The sequence below is a fragment of the Amblyraja radiata genome, chromosome 41 (genome assembly GCF_010909765.2).
Source record: "Amblyraja radiata isolate CabotCenter1 chromosome 41, sAmbRad1.1.pri, whole genome shotgun sequence".
Lineage (NCBI taxonomy): Eukaryota > Metazoa > Chordata > Chondrichthyes > Rajiformes > Rajidae > Amblyraja > Amblyraja radiata.
Genome location: NC_045996.1, coordinates 3,855,606 through 3,880,019, shown reverse-complemented (window position 1 = coordinate 3,880,019; position 24,414 = coordinate 3,855,606). Strand labels below are relative to the sequence as shown.

Genomic DNA, 24,414 nt, shown 5'->3' with positions numbered 1-24,414 from the left:
GGGGTAAGGAGGGGGGCGGGTCAGTGATGGGCGGGGCAGTGAGGGGAATGAGGGGGCGGGGCAACGAGGGGGCGGGGCAGTGATGGGCGGGGCAGTGAGGGGGTTAATGAGGGGGGCGGGTCAGTGATGGGCGGGGCAGTGAGGGGAATGAGGGGGCGGGGCAGTGAGGGGGCGGGGCAGTGAGGGGGCGGGGCAGTGGAGCGAGGCCGTTAGTGGGCGGGGCAATGAGGAGGGGCGGGGCTCACTCACCACGTGCACGGTCGGGGGGGACGCGAACTTTGGACGCAACCGGAAGTGTGCGGGGAGAGCGGAAGTACGCGGGGAGATGGCGGCGGCGGCGGCGGTGCTGAACGCGCTGGGGTAAAGTGGGAGAGAGAGTCCGGGTAGAGAGTTGTGTGTGTGTCAGTGTCAGTGTGTGTTTGTGTGTGTGTGTCAGTGTGTGTGTCAGTGTGTGTCAGTGTGTGTGTGTCAGTGTGTGTGTCAGTGTGTGTGTGTGTCAGTGTGTGTGTGTCAGTGTGTGTGTGTCAGTGTGTGTGTCAGTGTGTGTCAGTGTGTGTGTGTCAGTGTGTGTGTGTGTCAGTGTGTGTGTGTCAGTGTGTGTGTGTCAGTGTGTGTGTGTGTCAGTGTGTGTGTCAGTGTGTGTGTGTGTCAGTGTGTGTGTGTCAGTGTGTGTGTGTCAGTGTGTGTGTCAGTGTGTGTGTGTGTCAGTGTGTGTGTGTCAGTGTGTGTGTGTCAGTGTGTGTGTCAGTGTGTGTGTGTGTCAGTGTGTGTGTGTCAGTGTGTGTGTGTCAGTGTGTGTGTCAGTGTGTGTGTGTCAGTGTGTGTGTCAGTGTGTGTGTGTGTCAGTGTGTGTGTGTCAGTGTGTGTGTCAGTGTGTGTCAGTGTGTGTGTGTCAGTGTGTGTGTCAGTGTGTGTGTGTGTCAGTGTGTGTGTGTCAGTGTGTGTGTGTCAGTGTGTGTGTCAGTGTGTGTCAGTGTGTGTGTGTCAGTGTGTGTGTGTCAGTGTGTGTTTGTGTGTGTGTGTCAGTGTGTGTGTGTCAGTGTGTGTGTGTCAGTGTGTGTGTGTCAGTGTGTGTGTCAGTGTGTGTCTGTGTGTGTGTGTGTGTCTGTGTGTGTGTGTGTGTCTGTGTGTGTGTGTCAGTGTGTGTGTCTGTGTGTGTGTGTCAGTGTGTGTGTCAGTGTGTGTCTGTGTGTGTGTGTGTGTCTGTGTGTGTGTCTGTGTGTGTGTGTGTGTCTGTGTGTGTCTGTGTGTGTGTGTCAGTGTGTGTGTCTGTGTGTGTGTGTCAGTGTGTGTGTCAGTGTGTGTCTGTGTGTGTGTGTGTGTCTGTGTGTGTGTGTGTGTCAGTGTGTGTGTGTCAGTGTGTGTGTGTCAGTGTGTGTCAGTGTGTGTGTGTCAGTGTGTGTGTGTCAGTGTGTGTGTGTCAGTGTGTGTCTGTGTGTGTGTGTGTGTGTCTGTGTGTGTGTGTGTCTGTGTGTGTGTGTCAGTGTGTGTGTCTGTGTGTGTGTGTCAGTGTGTGTGTCAGTGTGTGTGTCAGTGTGTGTCTGTGTGTGTGTGTGTGTCTGTGTGTGTGTGTGTGTCAGTGTGTGTGTCTGTGTGTGTGTGTCAGTGTGTGTGTCAGTGTGTGTCTGTGTGTGTGTGTGTGTCTGTGTGTGTGTCTGTGTGTGTGTGTGTGTCTGTGTGTGTGTGTGTGTCTGTGTGTGTGTGTCAGTGTGTGTGTGTCAGTGTGTGTGTCAGTGTGTGTCTGTGTGTGTGTGTGTCTGTGTGTGTGTGTGTGTCAGTGTGTGCGTGTGTGTCAGTGTGTGTGTCTGTGTGTGTGTGTCAGTGTGTGTGTGTGTGTGTGTGTGTCAGTGTGTGTGTGTGTGTCTGTGTGTGTGTGTCAGTGTGTGTGTCTGTGTGTGTGTGTGTGTCTGTGTGTGTGTGTGTGTGTCAGTGTGTGTGTGTGTCAGTGTGTGTGTGTCTGTGTGTGTCAGTGTGTGTGTGTGTCAGTGTGTGTGTGTCAGTGTCTGTGTGTGTGTGTGTGTCAGTGTGTGTGTGTGTGTGTGTGTCAGTGTGTGTGTGTGTGTGTGTGTGTGTGTGTGTCAGTGTGTGTGTGTGTGTGTGTGTGTGTGTGTGTCAGTGTGTGTGTGTGTGTCTATAGAAGATCCAGTCCCTTCTATTTGTCCATTATACACAGCAACTTAAGGAACTGTAGACGCTGGAATCTTGAGCAAAACACCATGTGCTGGAGGAACTCAGCGGGTCAGGCAGCATCTGTGGAGGGAATGGACGGGGGACATTTTGGGTCTGCACCTATCTTCAGAGTAATGGGGAGAAAGTCTGAAGTGGAGTCCTGACTGAAATGTCGCCTGTCCATTCCCTCATGCTCATAAGTCACAGGAACAGAATTAGAGCATTCTACCCATCAAGTCCACTCTGCCATTCAATCATGGCTGATCTATCTCTCCCTCTTAACCCCATTCTCCTGCCTTCTCCCCATAACCCCTGACACCCATACTAATCAACAATCTCTATCCATTGACTTGGCCTCCACAGCCTTCCGTGGCAATGAATTCGGCAGATTTCCCACCCTCTGAAGAAATTCCTCCTCATCTCCTTCCTGAAGGAACGTCCTTTAATTCTGAGGCTGTGACCTCTGGTCCTAGACTCTCCCACCAGTGGATACATCCTCTCCACATCCACTCTATCCAGGCCTTTCACTGTTTGGTGAGGGAAGTGAGTATAAGACTCAGGAAACCATATTGCAGCTTTACAGGACTTCGGTGACAATAGACAATAGGTGCAGGAGTAGGCCATTCGGCCTTTCGAGCCAGCACTGCCATTCAATGTGATCATGGCTGATCATCCCCAATCAGTACCCCGTTCCTGCCTTCTCCCCATATCCCCTGACTCCACTATTTTTAAGAGCCTGCGTGAGGCTGCGATTGAAGGATTGCCTGCAGATGTAGATTGGCTTTTAGATGGAAGTGCAGGGAATAGAGGGATATGGATCATGATGAGATCAATGTAGCTGGGCATCATGTTTAGCACAGACATTGTGGGCCGAAGGGCCTGTTCCAATGTTGTGCTGTTCTATGTTCTAAAGGATGTACATCGGCGAGACCAAGCGCAGGCTCGGCGATCGTTTCGCTGAACACCTCCGCTCAGTCCGCCTTAACCAACCTGATCTCCCGGTGGCTCAGCACCTCAACTCCCCTTCCCATTCCCAATCTGACATTTCTGTCCTGGGGCTCCTCCACTGTCAGAGTCAAATTGGAGGAACAGCACCTCATATTTTGCTAGGGCAGCTTACACCCCAGTGGTATGAACATTGACATCTCTAACTACAAATAGCCCTTGCTTATTCCTCTCTCTCCATCCTCTCCCCCTTCCCAGTTCTCCCACCAGTCTCACTGTCTCCGACTACATTCTATCTCTGTCCCGCTCACTCCTCTGACATCAGTCTGAAGAAGGGTCTCGACCTGAAAAGTCACCCATTCCTTCTCTCCGGAGATGCTACCTGTCCCACTGAGTTGCTCCAGCATTTTGTGCCTATGTTCTAAAGGGTTGTGAAGGCACCTGCAGTATTTCGGAGAATTAAAACAAAGAAGGAGCAGGCTGGTTTACACCGAAGATAGACTCAAAATGCAGCAGTAACTCCGCATGTCAGGCAGCATCTCTGAATAAAAGGAATAGGTGATGTTTCGGGTCGAGACTCTTCTTCAGACTGAGTCTTGGGAGAGGTTAAACTAGAGATATGAAAAGATACAGAGTTGGCACCGATGATCATGGGTGTCCTCCCACACTCAAATGACCCTGTGTAAATTGCCCCTAGTGTGTGGGATGTGAAAGTGGGATAACATAGTACAGATGATTGTCAGTCGGCATGAACTCGGTGGGCCGAAGGGCCTGTTTATGTGCTGTATCTTTTCATTAATGAAGGACAATGGTCCATTCTATCTTTGTCCCACCCCCACCCCCGACATCAGTCTGAAGAAGGGTCTCGACCCGAAACGTCGCCCATTCCTTCTCTCCAGAGATGCTGCCTCACGCGCGGAGTTACTTTGATTTATACCAGCATCTGCAGTTCCTTCTTGCACAATGGTCCATTGTTGGGTGATCAAAGCATTAGGGTGATGGGAAGGAATTGCGGCTGAGTGTGCAGTTAGTGAGCGTTGTACTGTCTCCTTGTTGCAGGTACAGCGGGCAGCTGCTTGAAGAGGGTGCGTTGGCGCAGGGTGTGGAGGAGGGAGCCAGCAGTCAGCATTTCACAGCCGCCTGTGCCTGGCTGGTCTCACAGCTGAATGAGGTCAGCCTGCTGGAGGAACGCCTCACTCCAACCACAGGTGGGAAAACACAGTCACGTACGCATACAGTCACGCACACACACACAGTCACGCACACACAGTCACGCACGCACAGTCACGCACGCACACAGACACACACAGACACACACACGCACACAGCACACTCAATGTCTGCAACACCCTCAATGAACACAACACACACACACACTATACACATAATGTACAACAGACTCACAGCACACACAATATACAAAATACACAACAGTCAAGTTCTAAACATGCAAAGGACGTGGATAATACACGTACACAGACACAGCAAATGCTCAGCATCGACACAGCATAAAATGCACAGAGCTCTGAACATACGCTCAACGCATGCATAATGCAAGCTGCAAGGATGTATGTTCACACACGCACACACACGGACACACATACACACACACACGGACACACACACACCCCCACACGGACACACACACAAACACACACACTGTCCCAGATAAATACCAAAGTACACATGCCAGTTGAGCAAAATGAATCCAAGACCTATGCTCAGACAACATTCCTCCCTTAACATGGACACAAAGAGCTGGATTAACTCAACAGGACAGGCAGCATCTCTGGAGAGAAGGAATGGGTGATGTTTCGGGTTGAGACCCTTCAGAGTTTTATTTTCCAGCTATTGGATCTGGCTACAAAGGACAACAGATCAGTAAATCAGTCTGAAGAGGGAATCCAATCTGAAACATTACCTATCCATGCTTAGTTGAGAGATACAGCGTGGAAACAGGCCCTTCGGCCGATCGAGTCCATCTCGAACTGCGATCCCCGCACATTAACACTATCCCACATACATTAGGAGTGTGGGCGGAAAGCGGAGCACCCGGAGAAAACCCATGCAGGTCACGGGGAGAATGTACAAACTCCGTACAGACAGCACCCGCAGTCAGGATCGAATCCAGGTCTGTGTTCTCCAGAGATGCTGCCTGACCCGCTGTGTTACTCCAGCACTTGGGCATAAATGAATACTGGGGCAGCAGTTGGCATTGGTTGGCATGTTACACAGGGTGCTGGCACCAACCTTGTAGTAACGCTACTAATCCCATGTACCAGCAGTTGGTTTGTTGCCTTGTACACCCAGCTTGTCCAGATGCTTCATAACTATAGCGACAGTCTCTGCCTCCACCATCTCTGGCAGTCTGCTCCAACTTGCAAGCAACTTCTTGGTTGCAACTTTAGAATTTAGAGATACAGCGCGGAAACAGGCCCTTCAGCCAACCGAGTCCCCGCCGACCAGCGATCCCCGCACACTAGCACTATCCGACACACATTAGGGACAATTTACAATTTTACCGAAGCCAATGAACTTACAAACTTGTACGTCTTTGGAGTGTGGGAGGAAACCGGAGCACCCAGAGAAAACCCAGGGAGAACATGCAAACCGTACAGACAGAACCCATGATCTAGATCGAACCCGAGTCTCTGGCGGAGTGAGGCAGCAGCACTCCCTGCTGCGTCACCGCGCCGCCCTTTATATTGAGTAAGGCACAAATGAACGCTCGGTCCCAGGCAGCGTCTGGACTCACTGGTGGACACAAAGAGCTGGAGTAACTCAGCGGGACCAGCAGCATCTCTGGAGACAATAGACAATAGGTGCAGGAGTAGGCCATTTGGCTCTTCGAGCCAGCACCGCCATTCAATGTGATCATGGCTGATCATCCCCAATCAGTACCCCGTTCCTGCCTTCTCCCCATATCCGCTATTTTTAAGAGCCCTATGTAGTCTCTCTTGAAAACATCCAGAGAACCTGCCTCCACCGCCCTCTGAGGCAGGGAATTCCACAGACTCACAACTCTCTCTGTGAAAAAGTATTTCCTCATCTCCGTTCTAAATGGCTTATCCCTTATTCTTAATCTGTGGCCCCTGGTTCTGGACTCCCCCCAACATCGGGAACATGTTTCCTGCATCTAGCGTGTCCAAACCCTTAATAACCCTAAGATACCCTCTCATCCTTCTAAACTCCAGAGTGTACAAGCCCAGCTGCTCCATTCTCTCAGCAAATGACAGTCCCGCCATCCCGGGAATTAACCTTGTAAACCTACGCTGCACTCCCTCAATAGCAAGAATGTCCTTCCTCTAATTAGGGGACCAAAACTGCACACAATACTCCAGGTGTAGTCTCACTAGGGCTCTGTACAACTGCAGAAGGACCTCTTTGCTCCTATACTCGATTGCTCTTGTCATAAAGGCCAACATGCCATTCGCTTTCTTCACTACCTGCTGTACCTGCATTCTTACTTTCATAGACTGATGAACAAGGGCCCCCAGATCCCGTTGAACTTCCCCTTTTCCAAACTTGACGCAATTTAGATAGTAATCTGCCTTCCTGTTTTTGCCACCAAAGTGGACAACCTCACATTTATCCACAAGGAACAGGTGAGTGACTCATTCACGGGCTCTCTCTTGGTTCCACAGGACCCGCGGACGCAGAAAGCTTCCAGCTGGAGGTGAGTGGGCTGCTGAGCGAGCTGTACTGCCCCTACCCCTCCCTCACCACAGGGGACCCCACCACCAGGCTGAACGACAGCGAGCGCTGCCTCCAACTGCTCGGTAAGTGCTGCGTGGACACGCGTGGAACCGTGGCTTAGCAACGGTTTTAGTTTAGTTTAACACGGACGATTGGAGTAACTCAGCGGGACAGGCAGTATCTCTGGAGAGAAGGAATGGGTGATGTTTTGGGTCGAGACCCTTCGTAGTTTAGTTTAGAGATCTAGCGATTTAGACGAGGGAATTAAATGTGACATCTCCAAGTTTGCGGATGACACAAAGCTGGGTGGCAGTGTGAGCTGCGTGGAGGATGCTATGAGGCTGCATGGTGACTTGGATAGGTTGGGTGAGTGGGCAGAAGCATGGCAGATGAAATATAATGTGGATAAATGTGAGGTTATCCATTTTGTTCGCAAGACCAGGAAGACAGATTATTATCTGAATTATGTCAGATTAGGAAAAGGGGAGATGCAACGAGACCTGGGTGTGCTTGTACATCAGTCACTGAAAGTAAGCATGCAGGTACAACAGGCAGTGAAGAAAGCTAATGGCATGTTGGCCTTCATTGCGAGATGATTTGAGTTCAGGAGCAAGGAGGTCCTAGGGCAGCGGAGGCCAATTCACTGGATGTTTTCAAGAGAGAGTTAGATTTAGCTGTTTAAGAAGGAACTGCAGATGCTGGAAAATCGAAGGTAGACAAAAGTGCATGAGAAACTCAGGTGTGCAGCAGCATCTATGGAGCGAAGGAAATAGGCAACGTTTCGGGCCGAAGAAGGGTTTCGGCCCGAAACGTTGCCTATTTCCTTCGCTCCATAGATACTGCTGCACCCGCTGTGTTTCTCCAGCATTTTTGTCTACCTTCCGTTAGATTTAACTCTTGGGCCTAAAGGAATCAAGGGATATGGGGAGAAGGCAGGAACAGGGTACTGATTTTGGATGATCAGCCATGGTCACATTGAATGGTGGTGCTGGCTCGAAGGGCCGAATGGCCTCCTCCTGCACCTATTTTCTATGATTCTAGCAGGGAAGCATGGAAGGTACCTGGGGAGGGGGTGGTTTCAGTGGGAAGGGATGAGCTAACCAAGTAGATCTTTAGTCAAAAGTGGGATGGTGGGAAAGAGAGAAAAGAGCAAGGAAGAGAGTGGGAAAAGGGTTTCAATCTAGCGACAGGGCGGGTAGAGTTGCTGCCTCACAGCGCTGGAGACCCGGGTTCCATCTTCACCTCGGGTGCTGCCTGTGTGGAGTTTGCACGTTCTCCCTGTGACCGCATGGGTTTCCTCCTGTTGCTCCGGGATAGTGGGATAGCAACTAGTGTGAACGGGCGATGAATGGACTCTCCTGTTTCCATGCTTTATCTTTCAATTCAAATCCGCAGAGAAACATTGAAACATAGAAAATAGGTGCAGGAGTAGGCCATTCGGCCCTTCGAGCCTGCACCGCCATTCAATATGATCATGGCTGATCATCCAACTCAGTATCCTGTACCTGCCTTCTCTCCATACCCCCTGATCCCTTTAGCCACAAGGGCCACATCTAACTCCCTCTTAAATATAGCCAATGAACTGGCCTCAACTACATTCTGTGGCAGAGAATTCCAGAGATTCACCACTCTCTGTGTAAAAAATGTTTTTCTCATCTCGGTCCTAAAAGATTTCGCCCTTATCCTTAAACTGTGACCCCTTGTTCTGGACTTCCCCAACATCGGGAACAATCTTCCTGCATCTAGCCTGTCCTACCCCTTAAGAATTTTGTAAGTTTCTATAAGATCGCCCCTCAATCTTCTAAATTCTAGCGAGTACAAGCCGAGACACTCCAGTCTTTCTTCATATGAAAGTCCTGACATCCCAGGAATCAGTCTGGTGAACCTTCTCTGTACTCCCTCAAGAATGCCCTTCCTCAGATTAGGAGAACAAAACTGTACGCAATACTCCAGGTGTGGTCTCCAAGTTGAAGCCAACCTCTCCAATGTCGTAAGAAGGAACTTCAGATGCTGGTTTAAACCAAAGATAGATACAAAAGAAGGGTCTCGACCCGCAACGTCACCCATTCCTTCTCTCCAGAGATGCTGCCTGTCCCGCTGAGTTACTCCAGCATTTTGTGTCCATCCAATGTTGGTTGAGTCAGGGTGCAGGGAATGTTGATGAACATCCGAGACCAACCTTGGGAATGTGGGAATCTCATTCCTTCCGCAGACTGCCATTGTTGCTGGACCTGTTGAACCTGAGGTGGTTAGACTTTAATTAACCATAGGTGTGTGTGTGTGGAATTAATATGAGACCAAGCTTGATCCAACTGAAGACACAAGAGTCTGCAGATGCTGGAATCTTGGGCAAAGATGGCGGTGCAACTTATAAAACATCCCCAGCACTGTTTGTATCCCTGGTCGGGTTGAGCTTCATGGTTGATGATGGAGAAACTGTCCTGGAACCTGGGTGTCGTGGTTCATGGGCTCCTGAACCGTCTTCCCTTCCACTACATTCCTTCCTCCAGCTTCACAATTCGCAACCATTCCTTCCTCCAGCTTCACAATTCACAACTCTTCAATCCGTTAGTCTCACACCTTCCGTTGTCGACTCTCTGGCCCTTGACCACCATCTGCTGTCAACCCCCCTGTGGTCGACGTCTCTCTGTCAGGATTGGGAGAGGTCCTCTGACAAAGGCTTTTCACCTGAGACACTGCCTCTGATTCTCCTCCCGCAGGTGAGGCCTGACTGGCTGAGTACTTCCACCGCTTCTGCCTTTTATATGTGCAGGTGGGTGTGTGTGGACTGTGAGCAGAAGGGATACGAGGATCAGGCTGACCATGGTTTGGGTCGAGACCCTTCTTCAGGGGCGGCACGGTGGCGCAGCGGTAGAGTTGCTGCCTCACAGCGCCAAAGGACCGGGTTCAATCCTGACCATGGGTGCTGCCTGTACGGAGTTTGTACATACTCCCTGTGACTGCATGGGTTTTGTACATACTCCCTGTGCTCCAGTTTCCCTCGACATTCCAAAGAGATACAGGTGTGTAGGTTAATTGGCTTTGGCATAATTGTAAGTTGTCCCCTAATGTATAGGATAGTGCTATTAACGGAGCGATGGGCCAAATGGCTGTTTCCACGCTGTACCTTTAAAGTCTAAAGTAAAGGTCTTTCATTTTTCTTTAAACTATACCTTTCTTTAGACTCAATGTGTAGGAAGGAACTGCAGATGCTGGTTTAAACCGAAGAGAGGCACAAAATGCTGGAGTAACTCAGCGGGACAGGCAGCATCTCTGGAGAGAAGGAATGAGTGACGTTTCGGGTTGAGTCTGAAGAAGGGTCTCGACCCAAAAAGTCACCCATTCCTTCACTCCAGAGATGCCGCCTGTCCCGCTGAGTTGCTGCAGCTTTTTGTGTCCATCTTTAGACTCGGCCTAAACAAGGGTTTAGTTTGTAGAATGGTGGAAACGACTGCTTTTGCCCGCCGAGTCCACGCCGACCATCGATCATCACGTTCGCACCAGTTCCACCTTATCCCACTTTTCCATCCACTCCCTTCATACTGGGAACAATGTTATGGAGGCTACAAACCGGAGCACCCGGAGGAAACCCTCACCATCACAGGGAGAACGTACAAACTCCACACACACACACACACACACACAGACAGACAGAAACCGAGGTCACGATCAAACCCGGGTCTCTGGCGCTGCGAGGTAGCAGCTCTACCTGCTGCACCACCATCCTGACTAGAAATCTGATCTGCCCATTCCCTCCCTGCTCAAGATTCCAGCGTCTACCATTCCTTGGGTCAATGTAATCGGACCTGTTGCTAGGTGACAGCGATAAGCAATAGACAATAGGTGCAGGAGTAGGCCATTTGACCCTTCGAGCCAGCACCGCCATTCAATGTGATCATGGCTGATCATCCCCAATCATTACCCCGTTCCTGCCTTCTCCCCATATCCTCTGACTCCGCTATTTTTAAGAGCCCTATCTAGCTCTCTCTTGAAAGCATCCAGAGAACCTGCCTCCACCACCCTCTGAGTCAGAGAATTCCACACACTCACCACTCTCTGTCAGAAAACGTGTTTCCTTGTCTCCGTTCTAAATGGCTTAATCCTTATTCTTAAATTGTGGGCCCTGGCTCTGGACTCCCCCAACATCGGGAACATGTTTCCTGCCTCTAGCGTGTCCAAGCCCTTAACAATCTTGTATGTTTCAATGAGATACCCGCTCATCCTTCTAAACTCCAGAGTGCACAAGCCCAGCTGCTCCATTCTCTCAGCATATGACAGTCCCGCCATCCCGGGAATTAACCTTGTAAACCTACGCTGCACTCCCTCAATAGCAAGAATGTCCTTCCTCAAATTATAAGACCAAAACTGCACACAATACTCCAGGTGTGGTCTCACTAGGGTCCTGTACAACTGCAGAAGGACCTCTTTGCTCCTATACTCATGCAAGATCCATGTGTTGGGCTGCACACTAATACCCTGCGTCTAATCCCACCAGAAATTCCTGTTTAAGAAACAATTGCAGATGCTGGAAAAATCGAAGGTAGACAAAATTGCTGGAGGAACTCAGCGGGTGAGGCAGCATCTATGGAGAGAAAGGAATAGGCGACGTTTCGGGTCGAAGAAGGGTCTTGACCCGAAATGTCGCCCAGAAATTCCTGTTTTGTTGTTTGAGTGAAACCCATTACTATGGGACCTTCGAAAGTGAGGCACAGACACATAATTAAGCCTACTCTGTGTCTGCTAACTTTATAGTTTAGTTTGGAGATACGGCGTGGAAACAGGCCCTTCGGCCCACCAAGTCCGTGCCGACCAGCGCTATCCTACACACAATTTATAGCAAGCCAATTAACCTACAAACCTGTACGTCTTTGGATTGTGGGAGGAAACCGAAGATCTTGGAGAAATCCCACGGGAGAATGTACAAACTTCGCACAGACAGCAGCCATAAACGGGATGGAACCCGGGTCTCTGGCGCTGAAAGCGCTGTAAGGCAGCAACTCTACCGCTGCGCCACCGTGCCACCCCAAACTCTTCAATGGAAGATGGGAAACGTTTAGAGGGACGAAACAAAGTGCTGGAGTAACTCAGCGGGTCAGGCAGCATCTCTGGAGAGCATGGATAGGTGACGTTTCACAGAGTGCTGGAGTAACTCAGTGGGTCAGGCAGCATCTCTGGAGAGCATGGATAGGTGACGTTTCACAGAGTGCTGGAGTAACTCAGCGGGTCAGGCAGCATCTGTGGAGAACATGGATAGGTGACCTTTCACAGAGTGCTGGAGTAACTCAGTGGGTCAGGCAGCATCTGTGGAGAACATGGATAGGTGACGTTTCAGGTCGAGTTGTTGCCTCACAGTGCCAGAGACCCGGGTTTGTTCCTGACTACGTGTGCTGTCTGTACGGAGTTTGTACGTTCTCCAGGTGACCTGCTTAGGTTTTCCCTGTGTGCTCTAGTTTCCTCCCACATTCCAAAGATGTACAGGTTTGCAGGTTAATTGGCTTTGGTAAAAATTGTAAATTGTCCCGAGTGTGTGTTGGATAGTGCTAGTGTAGTAGTAATAGTTCCTGACTCCTCCAACTCTGCTGTCCGCAGTTACCAAACACAGTTTAAACAAACTCCCACATGTATCCCCTTCCAAACACAATCCTCTCAAATTTATTAATACGGGTGTCAGAGGTTATGGGGAGAAGGCAGGAGAATGGGGTTGAGACGGATAGATCTGCCATGATTGAATGACGTAGTAGACTTGATGGGCCGAATGGCCTAATTCTGCTCCAATCACTTATGAAACTGTAATTAACCCTACTGGCTCTGTTTTCTGATGCTACATCACAGAACATAGCACAATGTAGCACAGGAACAGGCCCTTCGGCCCACCGAGTCTATACCGACCGCAATGTTTAGTTTAGTTTAGAGATACAGCATGGAAACAGGCCCTTCGGCCCACCGAACCTATACCGACCACCATGTTTAGTTTAGTTTAGAGATACAGCGCAGAAACTGGCCCTTCGGCCCTCCGAGCCTATATCGACCACAAGTTTAGTTTAGTTTAGAAATACAGCGCGGAAACAGGCCCTTTGGCCCACCGAGTCCGCGTCCGACCAACGATCCCCAAACACTTCTTACCAAAGCCAATTAACCTACAAACCTGTACGTCTTTGGAGTGTGGGATGAAACCAGAGCACCCGGAGAAAACCCACATGGTCATGGGGAGAACGTACAAACATCGTACAGACAGCACCCGTAGTCAGGATGGAACCCGGGTCTCTGGCGCTGTGGGGCAGCAACTGTGCCACTGTGTTGGGTGGGTTGGGGGTGGGCATTGGGTGGCCTGTCTCTTGCGTGCTGATCCACTGCGCCTGTGCTTTCAGTGTTCCTGGGCTCGGAGCTGCAGGCAGCCAGACTCCTGCGGTCCAAGCGGCATCCACGTGGACAACACCGAGAGCCGGAGGATGCTGGTGGCGGTGACGGCAGTGCCCAAACCCTGGGGGAGCTGCAGGCACTGTGCCAAGCGGTGGGCGTTGGCAAACCAACACCGGGCATCCCCACAGCTCAGCTCTTCACAGAACTGGAAGATAAAGTAAGCAGCACACAGGAGTCTCAAACACAAAATGCTGGAGTAACTCAGCGGGACAGGTAACATCTCTGGAGAGAAGGAATGGGGATGTTTCATCCTAGCCACACACTCACCTCCCTGCTACCTTCAGGTAGAAAGTACAGGAGCCTGAAGACTGCAACGACCAGGTTCAGGAATAGCTACTTCCCCACAGCCATCAGGCTATTAAACTTGGCTCGGACAAAACTCTGAACATTAATGACCCATTATCTGTTATTTGCACTTTATCAGTTTATTTATTCGTGTGTATATTTACGTATATAATGGTATATGGACACACTGATCTGTTCTGTAGTCAATGCCTACTATGTTCTGTTGTGCTGAAGCAAAGCAAGAATTTCATTGTACTGTCAGGGTCACATGACAATAAACTCTCTTGACTTGAAGAAGGGCCTCGACCCAAAACGTCACCCATTCCTTCTCCCCAGAGATGTTGCCTGTCCCGCTGAGTTACTCCAGCATTTTGTGTCTACGATTTTAAACCAGCGTCTGCAGTCCTTTCCTACACGCAGAAGTTTTAGCTTTGTTTAGTTCACAGATACAGCATGGAAACAGGCCCTTCGGCCCACCGAGTCCACTCCGAACATCGCTCACTCGCTCACAGTAGTTCTATGTGATTCCACGTTCTCAGCCACTTCCTACACACTAGGGGCAATTCACAGAGGGATGTGGGAGGAAACTGGAGCACCCGGATGATACCCGCACTGTCACAGGGAGGTCGTGCAAACTCCACACAGACAGCAATTGGGGTCAGGATGGAACCCGGGTCTCTGGCGCTGTGAGGAAGCGGCTCTACCCGCTGCCGCCCAGTAATGGTGGCTGCCGCCAACAGAGATGAGTAATAAAAAGGAACTGCAGATGCTGGTTTATACCAAAGACAGACACAAAGTGCCGGGTCAGGCAGCACCTCTTCACCCCATAACCCCTGACACCCGTACTAATCAAGAATCTATCAATCTCTGCCGAAGACAATGTCCATGCCAGGGGCTGGCTAAAGTTGACCTAGAAGGAATGACGGTGTTTAGTTTAGAGATACAGCGCGGAAACAGGGCCTTCGGCCCACCGTGTCCGCACCGACCAGCGATCCCCGCACATTAACACTATCCTACACACACTAGGGACAATTTACATTGATAACAAGCCAATTAACCTACAAACCTGTGAGTCTTTGGAGTGTGGGAGGAAACCGAAGATCTTGGAGAAATCCAACGCGGTCACGGGGAGAACGTGCAAACTCTGTACAGACAGAGTCAGGGGGTAGAAGTGAGTGCAGTTGCTATTACTGACGGGAAGGTGTTTGAGAAGCTGAAACGTCTAGAGGCGGATAGGTCACGTCTGAAGAAGGGTCTCAACCCTAGTGAGACCACAGCTGGAGTATCGTGTGCAGTTTTGATCTCCCAATTTGAGGAAGGACATTCTTGCTATTGAGGGAGTGCAGCGTAGGTTCACCAGGTTAATTCCTGGGAGGGCGGGACTGTCATATGTTGATAGAATGGAGCGGCAGGGCTTGTATACTCTGGAGTTTAGAAGGATGAGAGGGGATCTTATTGTAACATATAAGATTATTAAGGGTTTGGACACGCTGGAAGCAGGAAAAATGTTCCTGATGTTGGGGGAGTCCAGAACCAGGGGCCACACAGTTTAAGAATAAGGGGTAAGCCATTTAGAACGGAGATGAGGAAAATCTTTTTCACCCAGAGAGTTGTGAGTCTGGGAAATTCTCAGCCTCAGAGGGCGGTGGAGGCTGGTTCTCTGGATGCTTGCAAGAGAGAGCTAGATGGGGCTCTGAAAGATAGGGGATATGGGGAGAAGGCAGGAACGGGGTACTGATTGTGGATGATCAGCTATGATCACTTTGAATGGCGGTGCTGGCTCGAAGGGCCGAATGGCCTACTCCTGCACCTATTGTCTATTGTCTATAACCTGAAACGTCCCAACTCATTCCTTGTCTGCAGAGTTGCTGCCTGTCCCGCTGAGTGACTCCAGAGTTTAGTGTGTATGGTGGGTTGAAGGGGCTGCAGCCATAGTGTATGGCTCTGTGACTGTGCACACACTTGCACACCACCTTGTAAGCATGTGGACATTAATGCACAGTTTGCGTGCATGCGCTGTGAAGATCACGTTAAGCCTCCCCATCCCTCCTGCTGAACCTAACCCGACCTTCTCTCCTGTGTTTCAGATCCGAGAAGCCATCGCAGGCTTGCCCGAGGGGACAGTGGGAAAACCGCTACTCAGCAAGAGTCTGGAGCCTGCCCAATGGGTACAGTTGTAGTGCAGAGGAAGGATCTGCTTTACACCGACAATAGACTCAAAAAGCTGGCGTCACTCAGCGGGACAGGCAGCATCTCTGGAGAGAAGGGATGTGTGATATCCTGGGCCCTGACCCGAAACGTCACCTATTCTTTCTCTCTGCCTGTCCCGCTGAATGACGCAAGCGTTTTGCTTCCATCTTCGGTACAGATGTTTCACAGCAAGGCGTAGCATCCGCTGTTCTCCCAAACGTTTTTAGTTTAGAGATACAGCGCGGAAACAGGCCCTTCGGCCCACCGAGTCCGCACTGACTAGCGATCGCCCATTCACACACTAGTTTAGTTTAGAGATACTGCTCGGAAACAGGCCCTTCGGCCCACCGGGTCCGCACCGACCAGCGATCCCCGTGCACAAACACTATCCTACACACACTGGGGGCAATTTACACATACACTAAGCCAATTAACCTACATACCTGTACATCTTTGAACTGTGGGAGGAAAGATCTCATAGACGACCCACTCGCTCACGGGGAGAAAGTGTAAACTCCATACAGACAGCACCCGTAGTCGGGATCCATATCTCTCCATTCCCAGCATATCCATGTGCCTATCTAAAACCCTCAAGCACCATTATAGTACCTGCCCCATCCTCACCCCTGGCAACGCGTTCCAGGCACCCACAAATCAAAAAGGGCCACTTTTCAACAAAATTGTATAAGGGGTAAGAGTGTTGTAAAAACAAGCCTGAAGGCTTTGTGTCTCAATGCAAGGAGCATTCGTAATAAGGTGGATGAGTTGAATGTGCAGATAGCTATTAATGACTATGATATAGTTGGGATCACGGAGACATGGCTCCAGGGTGACCAAGGCTGGGAGCTGAACATCCAGGGATATTCAATATTCAGGAGGGATAGAGAGAAAGGAAAAGGAGGTGGGGTAGCGTTGCTGATTAGAGAGGAGATTAATGCAATGGAAAGGAAGGACATTAGTTTGCAGGATGTGGAATCGGTATGGGTAGAGCTGCGAAACACTAAGGGGCAGAAAACGCTGGTGGGTGTTGTGTACAGGCCACCTAACAGTAGTAGTGAAGTTGGAGATGGTATCAAACAGGAAATTAGAAATGCGTGCGACAAAGGCAAAACAGTTATAATGGGTGACTTCAATCTACATATAGATTGGGTGAATCAAATTGGCAGGGGTGCTGAGGAAGAGGATTTCTTGGAATGTATGCGGGATAGTTATCTAAATCAACATGTAGAGGAACCAACGAGAGAGCAGGCTATTTTAGACTGGGTATTGAGTAATGAGGAAGGGTTAGTTAGCAGTCTTGTTGTACGTGCCCCCTTGGGCAAGAGTGACCATAATATGGTTGAGTTCTTCATTAGGATGGAGAGTGACATTGTTAATTCAGAAACAATGGTTCTGAACTTAAAGAAAGGTAACTTTGAGGGTATGAGACGTGAATTGGCCAAGATTGACTGGCAATTAATTCTAAAAGGGTTGACGGTGGATATGCAATGGAAGACATTTAAAGACTGCATGGATGAACTACAAAAATTGTTCATCCCAGTTTGGCAAAAGAATAAATCAGGGAAGGTAGTGCATCCGTGGATAACAAGGGAAATCAGGGATAGTATCAAAGCGAAGGATGATGCGTACAAATTAGCCAGAAAAAGCAGCATACCGGAGGACTGGGAGAAATTCAGAGACCAGCAGAGGAGGACAAAGGGCTTAATTAGGAAAGGAAAAATAGATTATGAAAGAAAACTGGCAGGGAACATAAAAACTGACTGCAAAAGTTTTTATAGATATGTGAAAAGAAAGAGATTAGTTAAAACAAATGTAGGTCCCTTGCAGTCAGAAACGGGTGAGTTGATCATGGGGAACAAGGATATGGCGGACCAATTGAATAACTACTTTGGTTCCGTCTTCACTAAGGAAGACATAAATAATCTGCCGGAAATAGCAGGGGACCGCGGGTCAAAGGAGTTGGAGGAATTGAGTGAAATCCAGGTTAGCCGGGAAGTGGTGTTGGGTAAATTAAATGGATTAAAGGCCGATAAATCCCCAGGGCCAGATAGGCTGCATCCCAGAGTACTTAAGGAAGTAGCTCCAGAAATAGTGGATGCATTAGTAATAATCTTTCAAAACTCTTTAGATTCTGGAGTAGTTCCTGAGGATTGGCGGGTAGCAAACGTAACCCCACTTTTTAAGAAGGGAGGGAGAGAGAAAACGGGGAATTACAGACCAGTTAGTCTAACATCGGTAGTGGGGAAACTGCTAGAGTCAGTTATTAAAGATGGGATAGCAGCACATTTGGAAAGTGGTGAAATCATTGGACAAAGTCAGCATGGATTTACAAAAGGTAAATCATGTCTGACGAATCTTATAGAATTTTTCGAGGATGTAACTAGTAGCGTGGATAGGGGAGAACCAGTGGATGTGGTGTATCTGGACTTCCAGAAGGCTTTCGACAAGGTCCCACATAAGAGATTAGTATACAAACTTAAAGCACATGGCATTGGGGGTTCAGTATTGATGTGGATAGAGAACTGGCTGGCAAACAGGAAGCAAAGAGTGGGAGTAAACGGGTCCTTTTCACAATGGCAGGCAGTGACTAGTGGAGTACCGCAAGGCTCAGTGCTGGGACCCCAGCTATTTACAATATATATTAATGATCTGGATGAGGGAATTGAAGGCAATATCTCCAAGTTTGCGGATGACACGAAGCTGGGGGGCAGTGTTAGCTGTGAGGAGGATGCTAGGAGACTGCAAGGTGACTTGGATAGGCTGGGTGAGTGGGCAAATGTTTGGCAGATGCAATATAATGTGGATAAATGTGAGGTTATCCATTTTGGTGGCAAAAACAGGAAAGCAGACTATTATCTAAATGGTGGCCGACTAGGAAAAGGGGAGATGCAGCGAGACCTGGGTGTCATGGTACACCAGTCATTGAAAGTGGGCATGCAGGTGCAGCAGGCAGTGAAGAAAGCGAATGGTGTGTTAGCTTTCATAGCAAAAGGATTTGAGTATAGGAGCAGGGAGGTTCTGCAGTTGTACAGGGTCTTGGTGAGACCACACCTGGAGTATTGCGTACAGTTTTGGTCTCCAAATCTGAGGAAGGACATTATTGCCATAGAGGGAGTGCAGAGAAGGTTCACCAGACTGATTCCTGGGATGTCAGGACAGTCTTATGAAGAAAGACTGGATAGACTTGGTTTATACTCTCTAGAATTTAGGAGATTGAGAGGGGATCTTATAGAAACTTATAAAATTCTTAAGGGGTTGGACAGGCTAGATGCAGGAAGATTGCTCCCGATGTTGGGGAAGTCCAGGACAAGGGGTCACAGCTTAAGGATAAGGGGGAAATCCTTTAAAACCGAGATGAGAAGAATTTTTTTCACACAGAGAGTGGTGAATCTCTGGAACTCCCTGCCACAGAGGGTAGTCGAGGCCAGTTCATTGGCTATATTTAAGAGGGAGTTAGATGTGGCCCTTGTGGCTAAGGGGATCAGAGGGTATGGAGAGAAGGCAGGTACGGGATACTGAGTTGGATGATCAGCCATGATCATATTGAATGGCGGTGCAGGCTCGAAGGGCCGAATGGCCTACTCCTGCACCTAATTTCTATGTTTCTATGTTTCTAACTCTCTGTGTTTTTAAATATAAACATGCCCCGCACATCTCATTTAAGCTTTGCCCTACTCGCCTTAAAGCTATGCCCTCTAGCATTAGATATTTCCATCCTAGGAAAAAGGCTGTGATCGTCTACCCTATCTGTGCCTCTCATCTTTTTATATACTGATATCAGCTCTCTCCTTAACCTCTGGTGTTCCAGATAAAACAATCCATGTCCGTGCAACCTCTTCTTGTGGATAACCCTCCCTAAACCAGTCATCATTCTTGTAAATCTCCTCCACACCCTCTCCAAAGCCTCCACACCCTTCCTGTAATGGGGCAACCAGAACTGCCAATACAGCCTAACCAAAGTCCTATAAAGATGCATCAAGACTTAGAACTCAATACCCTGACCAATGAAGTCATGTAAAGAACACACCTGTGTAGGAAGGAACTGCAGATGCTGGTTTATACCAAAGATAGACACAAAGTCCTGGAGTAAAGGGCCTGTCCCACTTTCACGATCTAATTCACGACCTTTTTTACTCGTGGACATTTTTCATCAGGCTAGAAAAACGCCCCGACCTACTTGATGCCACGAGTACCTACGACTGGCATCACCACCTGCTACGACCTACCTACGACCTTGTGACGACCATGCTGCGAGTATGAGTCAAGGGCAAACTCGGCAGAGGTTGTGAAAGTGGGACAGGCGGTTAACTCTGCGGTTCGGGCAGCAACTCTGCAGAAAAAGGATGGGCGACTTCTTGGGTCGGGACCCTTCTTCAGAGCAGCCATATTGGGCTAGTCCCATTCACCAGCATTTTAGCCCGTAGCTTTCTAAACCTTTCCTCTGCATACATCTTCCCAAATGATGTTGAAAATTGTACCCACTTCTATAGGTTAAAATCTGTATTTTGTTCCAGCCATGATTTCGTTTCCTTTAGAGATACAGCGCGGAAACAGGCCCTTCGGCCCACCGAGTCCGTACCACCCTGTTCACCAGCACTATCCTACACACACTATGAATAATTTACACTTTTTTGTTACTGAAGCCCAATTAATCTACTAACCTGTACGTTTTTGGAGTGTGGGAGGAAACCAGAGATCCTGGAGAAAACCTACACAGGTCACGGGGAGAACGTACAAACTCCGTACAGACAGCACGCGGGTCTGGCGGTAGAGCGCATAGCGGTAGAGTTGCTACCTTTTCAGCACCATAGACTGATCCTGACTACAGGTGCTGTCTGTATGGAGTTTGCACGTTCTCCCCGTGACCTGCGTGGGTTTTCTCCATGATCTTCGGTTTCCTCCCACACTCCAAAGACGTACAGATTTGTAGGTTAATTGGCTTGGTATAAATGTAAACTGTCCCTAGTGTGTGTAGGATAGTGTTAGTTTCCACGCTGTATCTCTGAACTCAACCAAACTAAGCACCCATAGTCAATAGACAATAGGTGCAGGAGTGGGCCATTCGGCCCATCGAGCCAGCACTGCCATTCAATGTGATCATGGCAGATCATCCCCAATCAGTACCATGTGTACTCTAGACAGGATCGAACCGGGGGTTTGTGGCGCTGTAAGGCAGCAGCTCTACCGCTGCGCCACCCCAGTCGTGGCTGTGAATGCACGGGCAGCGAGGGCTAGTAGGATCGGGATCTGGGTGGCCGAATGAGAGTGGGTGGATCGGGCGGTTCCTCTTCAGGGCAGATAAACAGAAGGTGGATCATTCCCGCCTGTCGCCCGCCCGCTAACACTCGGCATTCCCTGTCCCAGGAACATCTGGAGCAGATCCAGCAGGCCATGTGCGTGGAGTACGAGTGCCGCAGGCAGATGTTGATCAGCCGGCTGGACGTGACCGTGCAGTCGTTCCACTGGTCCGAGCGAGCAAAGGTCAGTAACACAGTAACAGCGGCCGGAGGGAGATACAGCCGTCTCACAAACTGACCACCAACTAGAACTGGGGGCCCAGCGTTGGCCTCATCGTACTGCCGGAGAATTCCCCAGGGTGCTTGTCATTCAGTTTAGATTGAATGAATGTCACGTAACAAGTCAGTGACATTCTTTGCTTGCACACACCAAGGTATGCAAATAGTCACCACATTATTTGTTACAAAGTTGTTGTTGTCCCCCCGGCAGCGGGAGATACAGCGCAGAAACAGCACACCGAGTCCCCGCAGACCAGCGATCACCGCACACTAACACTGCCCTACATACATCAGGGACAAATATTACATTTATACCAAGCCAATCAACCTACAAACATGCTTGTCTTTGGAGGTAGACAAAAATGCTGGGAGAAACTCAGCGGGTGAGGCAGCATCTATGGAGCGAAGGAAATAGGCAACGTTTCCAGTCGAGACCCTTCAGCTGCTGCCTTTGGAGTGTGGGAAGAAACCGGAGCCCTCAGAGAATGGCGGTCACGGTGGAGCTGCTGCCTCACAGCGCCGGAGACCCGGATTCGATCCCGACTACGGGTGCTGTCTGTACGGAGTTTGTACGTTCTCCCCGTGACCTGCGTGGGTTTTCTCCGAGATCTTCAGTTTCCTCCCACACTCCAAAGACTTACAGGTTTGTAGGTTAATTGGCTTGGTGTAAATGTAAATACAATTGTTCCGAGTGTGTGTAGGGTAGTGTTGTGTTAATGTGCGGGGATCGCTGGTCGGCACGGACCCGGTGGGCCGAAGGGCCTGTTTCCGCGATGTATCTAAACTAAACAAAAATAAACAAAGAAAAACCCCACGCGGTCTCGGGGAGAACGTACAAACTCCGTACAGACAGCACCCGTAGTCAGGATCGAACCTGAGTCACTGGCGCTGTGAGGCAGCAACTCTACCGCTGCGCCACCGTGCCGCCCATACCATGTACCAAGGTACAGTGAAATCTGTTTTTGTATACATTTCAGTACAAGTATCACCTTAGAACAGCATCTCAGATACAGTTCGAGTGTAGTACACTGAGACAGTAGACCCGACACTGAGCTGAAACCCTTCTTCACACTGATCCGTTGCTGAAGGTGCTCCTCAGGTTAGGTGTGGGAATGTAGGTACATGGCAAGCTGTGGTTCACCTGACTGCAGCTGCTGGAGATCTGGGCCAGTGTGTGTGTGTGTGTGTGTGTGTGGTGAGAGTTTGGTTTGTGTTGCAGCATCGCGGGGCGGCGATGGGTCAGCTGTACAACCCCCTGAGAAGTTCGCTGTGCCGCAAGGCGGGGGTGACCCTCGCCCACCTACTGTCCGCCCGGGAGGACCTCTCCATCATCACCAGAACCACCAGCCGGAGTGTCCGTGAGAAGACTGCTTGTGCCATCAACAAGGTGAGAATCAGTTTAGAGATACAGCGCGGAAACGAGTCCGCACCGACCAGCGATCCCCACACTATCCTACACACACAATACACAATAGGTGCAGGAGTAGGCCATTCAGCCCTTCGAGCCAGCATCGCCATTCAATGTGATCATGGCTGATCATCCCCAATCAGTACCCCGTTCCTGCCTTCTCCCCATATCCCCTGACTCCGCTATCTTTAAGAGCCCTATCTAGCTCTCTCATGAGAGTTAGGGACAATTTACAACTACACCAAGAGAGTTAGATAGAGCTCTAGGGGCTAGTGGAATCAAGGGATATGGGGAGAAGGCAGGCACGGGTTATTGATTGGGGATGATCAGCCTTGATCACAATGAATGGCGGTGCTGGATCGTAGGGCCGAATGGCCTCCCCCTGCACCTATTTTCTATGTTTCTAATTAACCTACAAACCTGTACGTCTTTGGAGTTTTGGAGAAAACCGGAGCACCCGGAGAAAACCCACACAGGTCACGGGGAGAACGTACAGACAGCACCCATAGTCAGGATCGAACCCGGGTCTCTGGCGCTGTGAGGCAGCAACTCTACCGCTGTGCCGCCGGCTTGATGCAAGAGGAGGCAGGCAAGGTCACTCTCCTGTGTTTGCTGTTTGTCTGCACTGTATTACGTTAGAACATGGAACAGTACCGCACAGGAACTGGCCCTTCAGCCCACAATGTCTGTGCTGAACCTAGATTTACAAGGTTGATTCCCGGGATGGCGGGACTGTCATATGCTGAGAGAATGGAGCGGCTGGGCTTGTACACTCTGGAGTTTAGAAAGATGAGAGGGGATCTTGTTGAAACATATAAGATTATTAAGCGATTGGACACACTAGAGGCAGGAAACATGTTCCCCATGTTGGGGGAGTCCAGAACCTGGGGTTAAGAATAAGGGGTCGGCCATTTAGGACTGAGATGAGGAAACACTTTTCCACCCAGAGAGTTGTGAATCTGTGGAATTCTCTGCCACAGAGGGCAGTGGAGGCCAATTCACTGGATGTTTTCAAGAGAGAGTTGGATATGGCTCTTAGGACTAATGGAATCAAGGGATATGTGGAGAAAGCAAGAACGGGGTACTGATTTTGGATGATCAGCCGTGATCATGTTGCATGGCGGTGCTGGCTCGAAGGGCCGAATGGCCTACTCCTGCATCTATTGTCTATGTTTCCACGATTCTGTTCCCGAGGGTCCCAATATCCTTCTGCTTCACTTCCCAGATCCTGATGGGCCCGGTGCCGGATCGCGGGGGGAGACCTGGCGAGATGGAGCGGCCGATGGCCACGTGGGAAGGCAGGAGAAGTGGGGGCGAACGGAGGGATGGGGGCGACCGGAAAGACGGGGGCGACTGGAGACAGGAGAAGCGGAGAGGAGGCAAGGGGCGTAAGCACTGACTGCCCCCCCCCCCCCCCCCGGTGAGGAGTGGCGGGCTCCCTGCTGGCTCCGTGCGGGAAGGCCGTGGATGGTGGTGGCATTCCCGGACGGAGCAGTGCATCTCCTCCCCGTCTGTCTGCGGCGGGTGGGACCGCTGTAACTCCGCTGCTCCTTGCACCCCCCCGTCACACGGAGAAGACCAAGTGTGCAAGAAGGAACTGCAGATGCTGCTTCACACCGAAAACACACAAGATGCTGGAGTAACTCCGCGGGACAGGCAGCATCTCTGGAGAGAAAGAATGGGTGACGTTTCGGGTCGAGACCCTTCTTCAGACTGAGTCAGGAGAGAGGGGAACGAGAGATATATAGACAGTACTTAAGAGAAATGAATGAAAGATATGCAGAA

General features: G+C 50.0%; 1 protein-coding gene across 1 annotated transcript; it reads left to right on the top strand.

Moving 5' to 3' along the window:
* The first annotated feature begins 302 nt into the window (after nucleotides 1-302).
* Nucleotides 303-24,028, top strand: LOC116967718 (protein FAM98A-like). The gene is made up of 8 exons (XM_033014324.1): nucleotides 303-360; nucleotides 4,174-4,322; nucleotides 6,759-6,893; nucleotides 13,179-13,387; nucleotides 15,603-15,683; nucleotides 21,070-21,186; nucleotides 22,441-22,608; nucleotides 23,855-24,028. The coding sequence occupies exons 1-8, from the start codon at nucleotides 326-328 to the stop codon at nucleotides 24,026-24,028; spliced, it is 1,068 nt and encodes a 355-aa protein (XP_032870215.1). The 5' UTR covers nucleotides 303-325.
* Nucleotides 24,029-24,414: the final 386 nt, after the last annotated feature.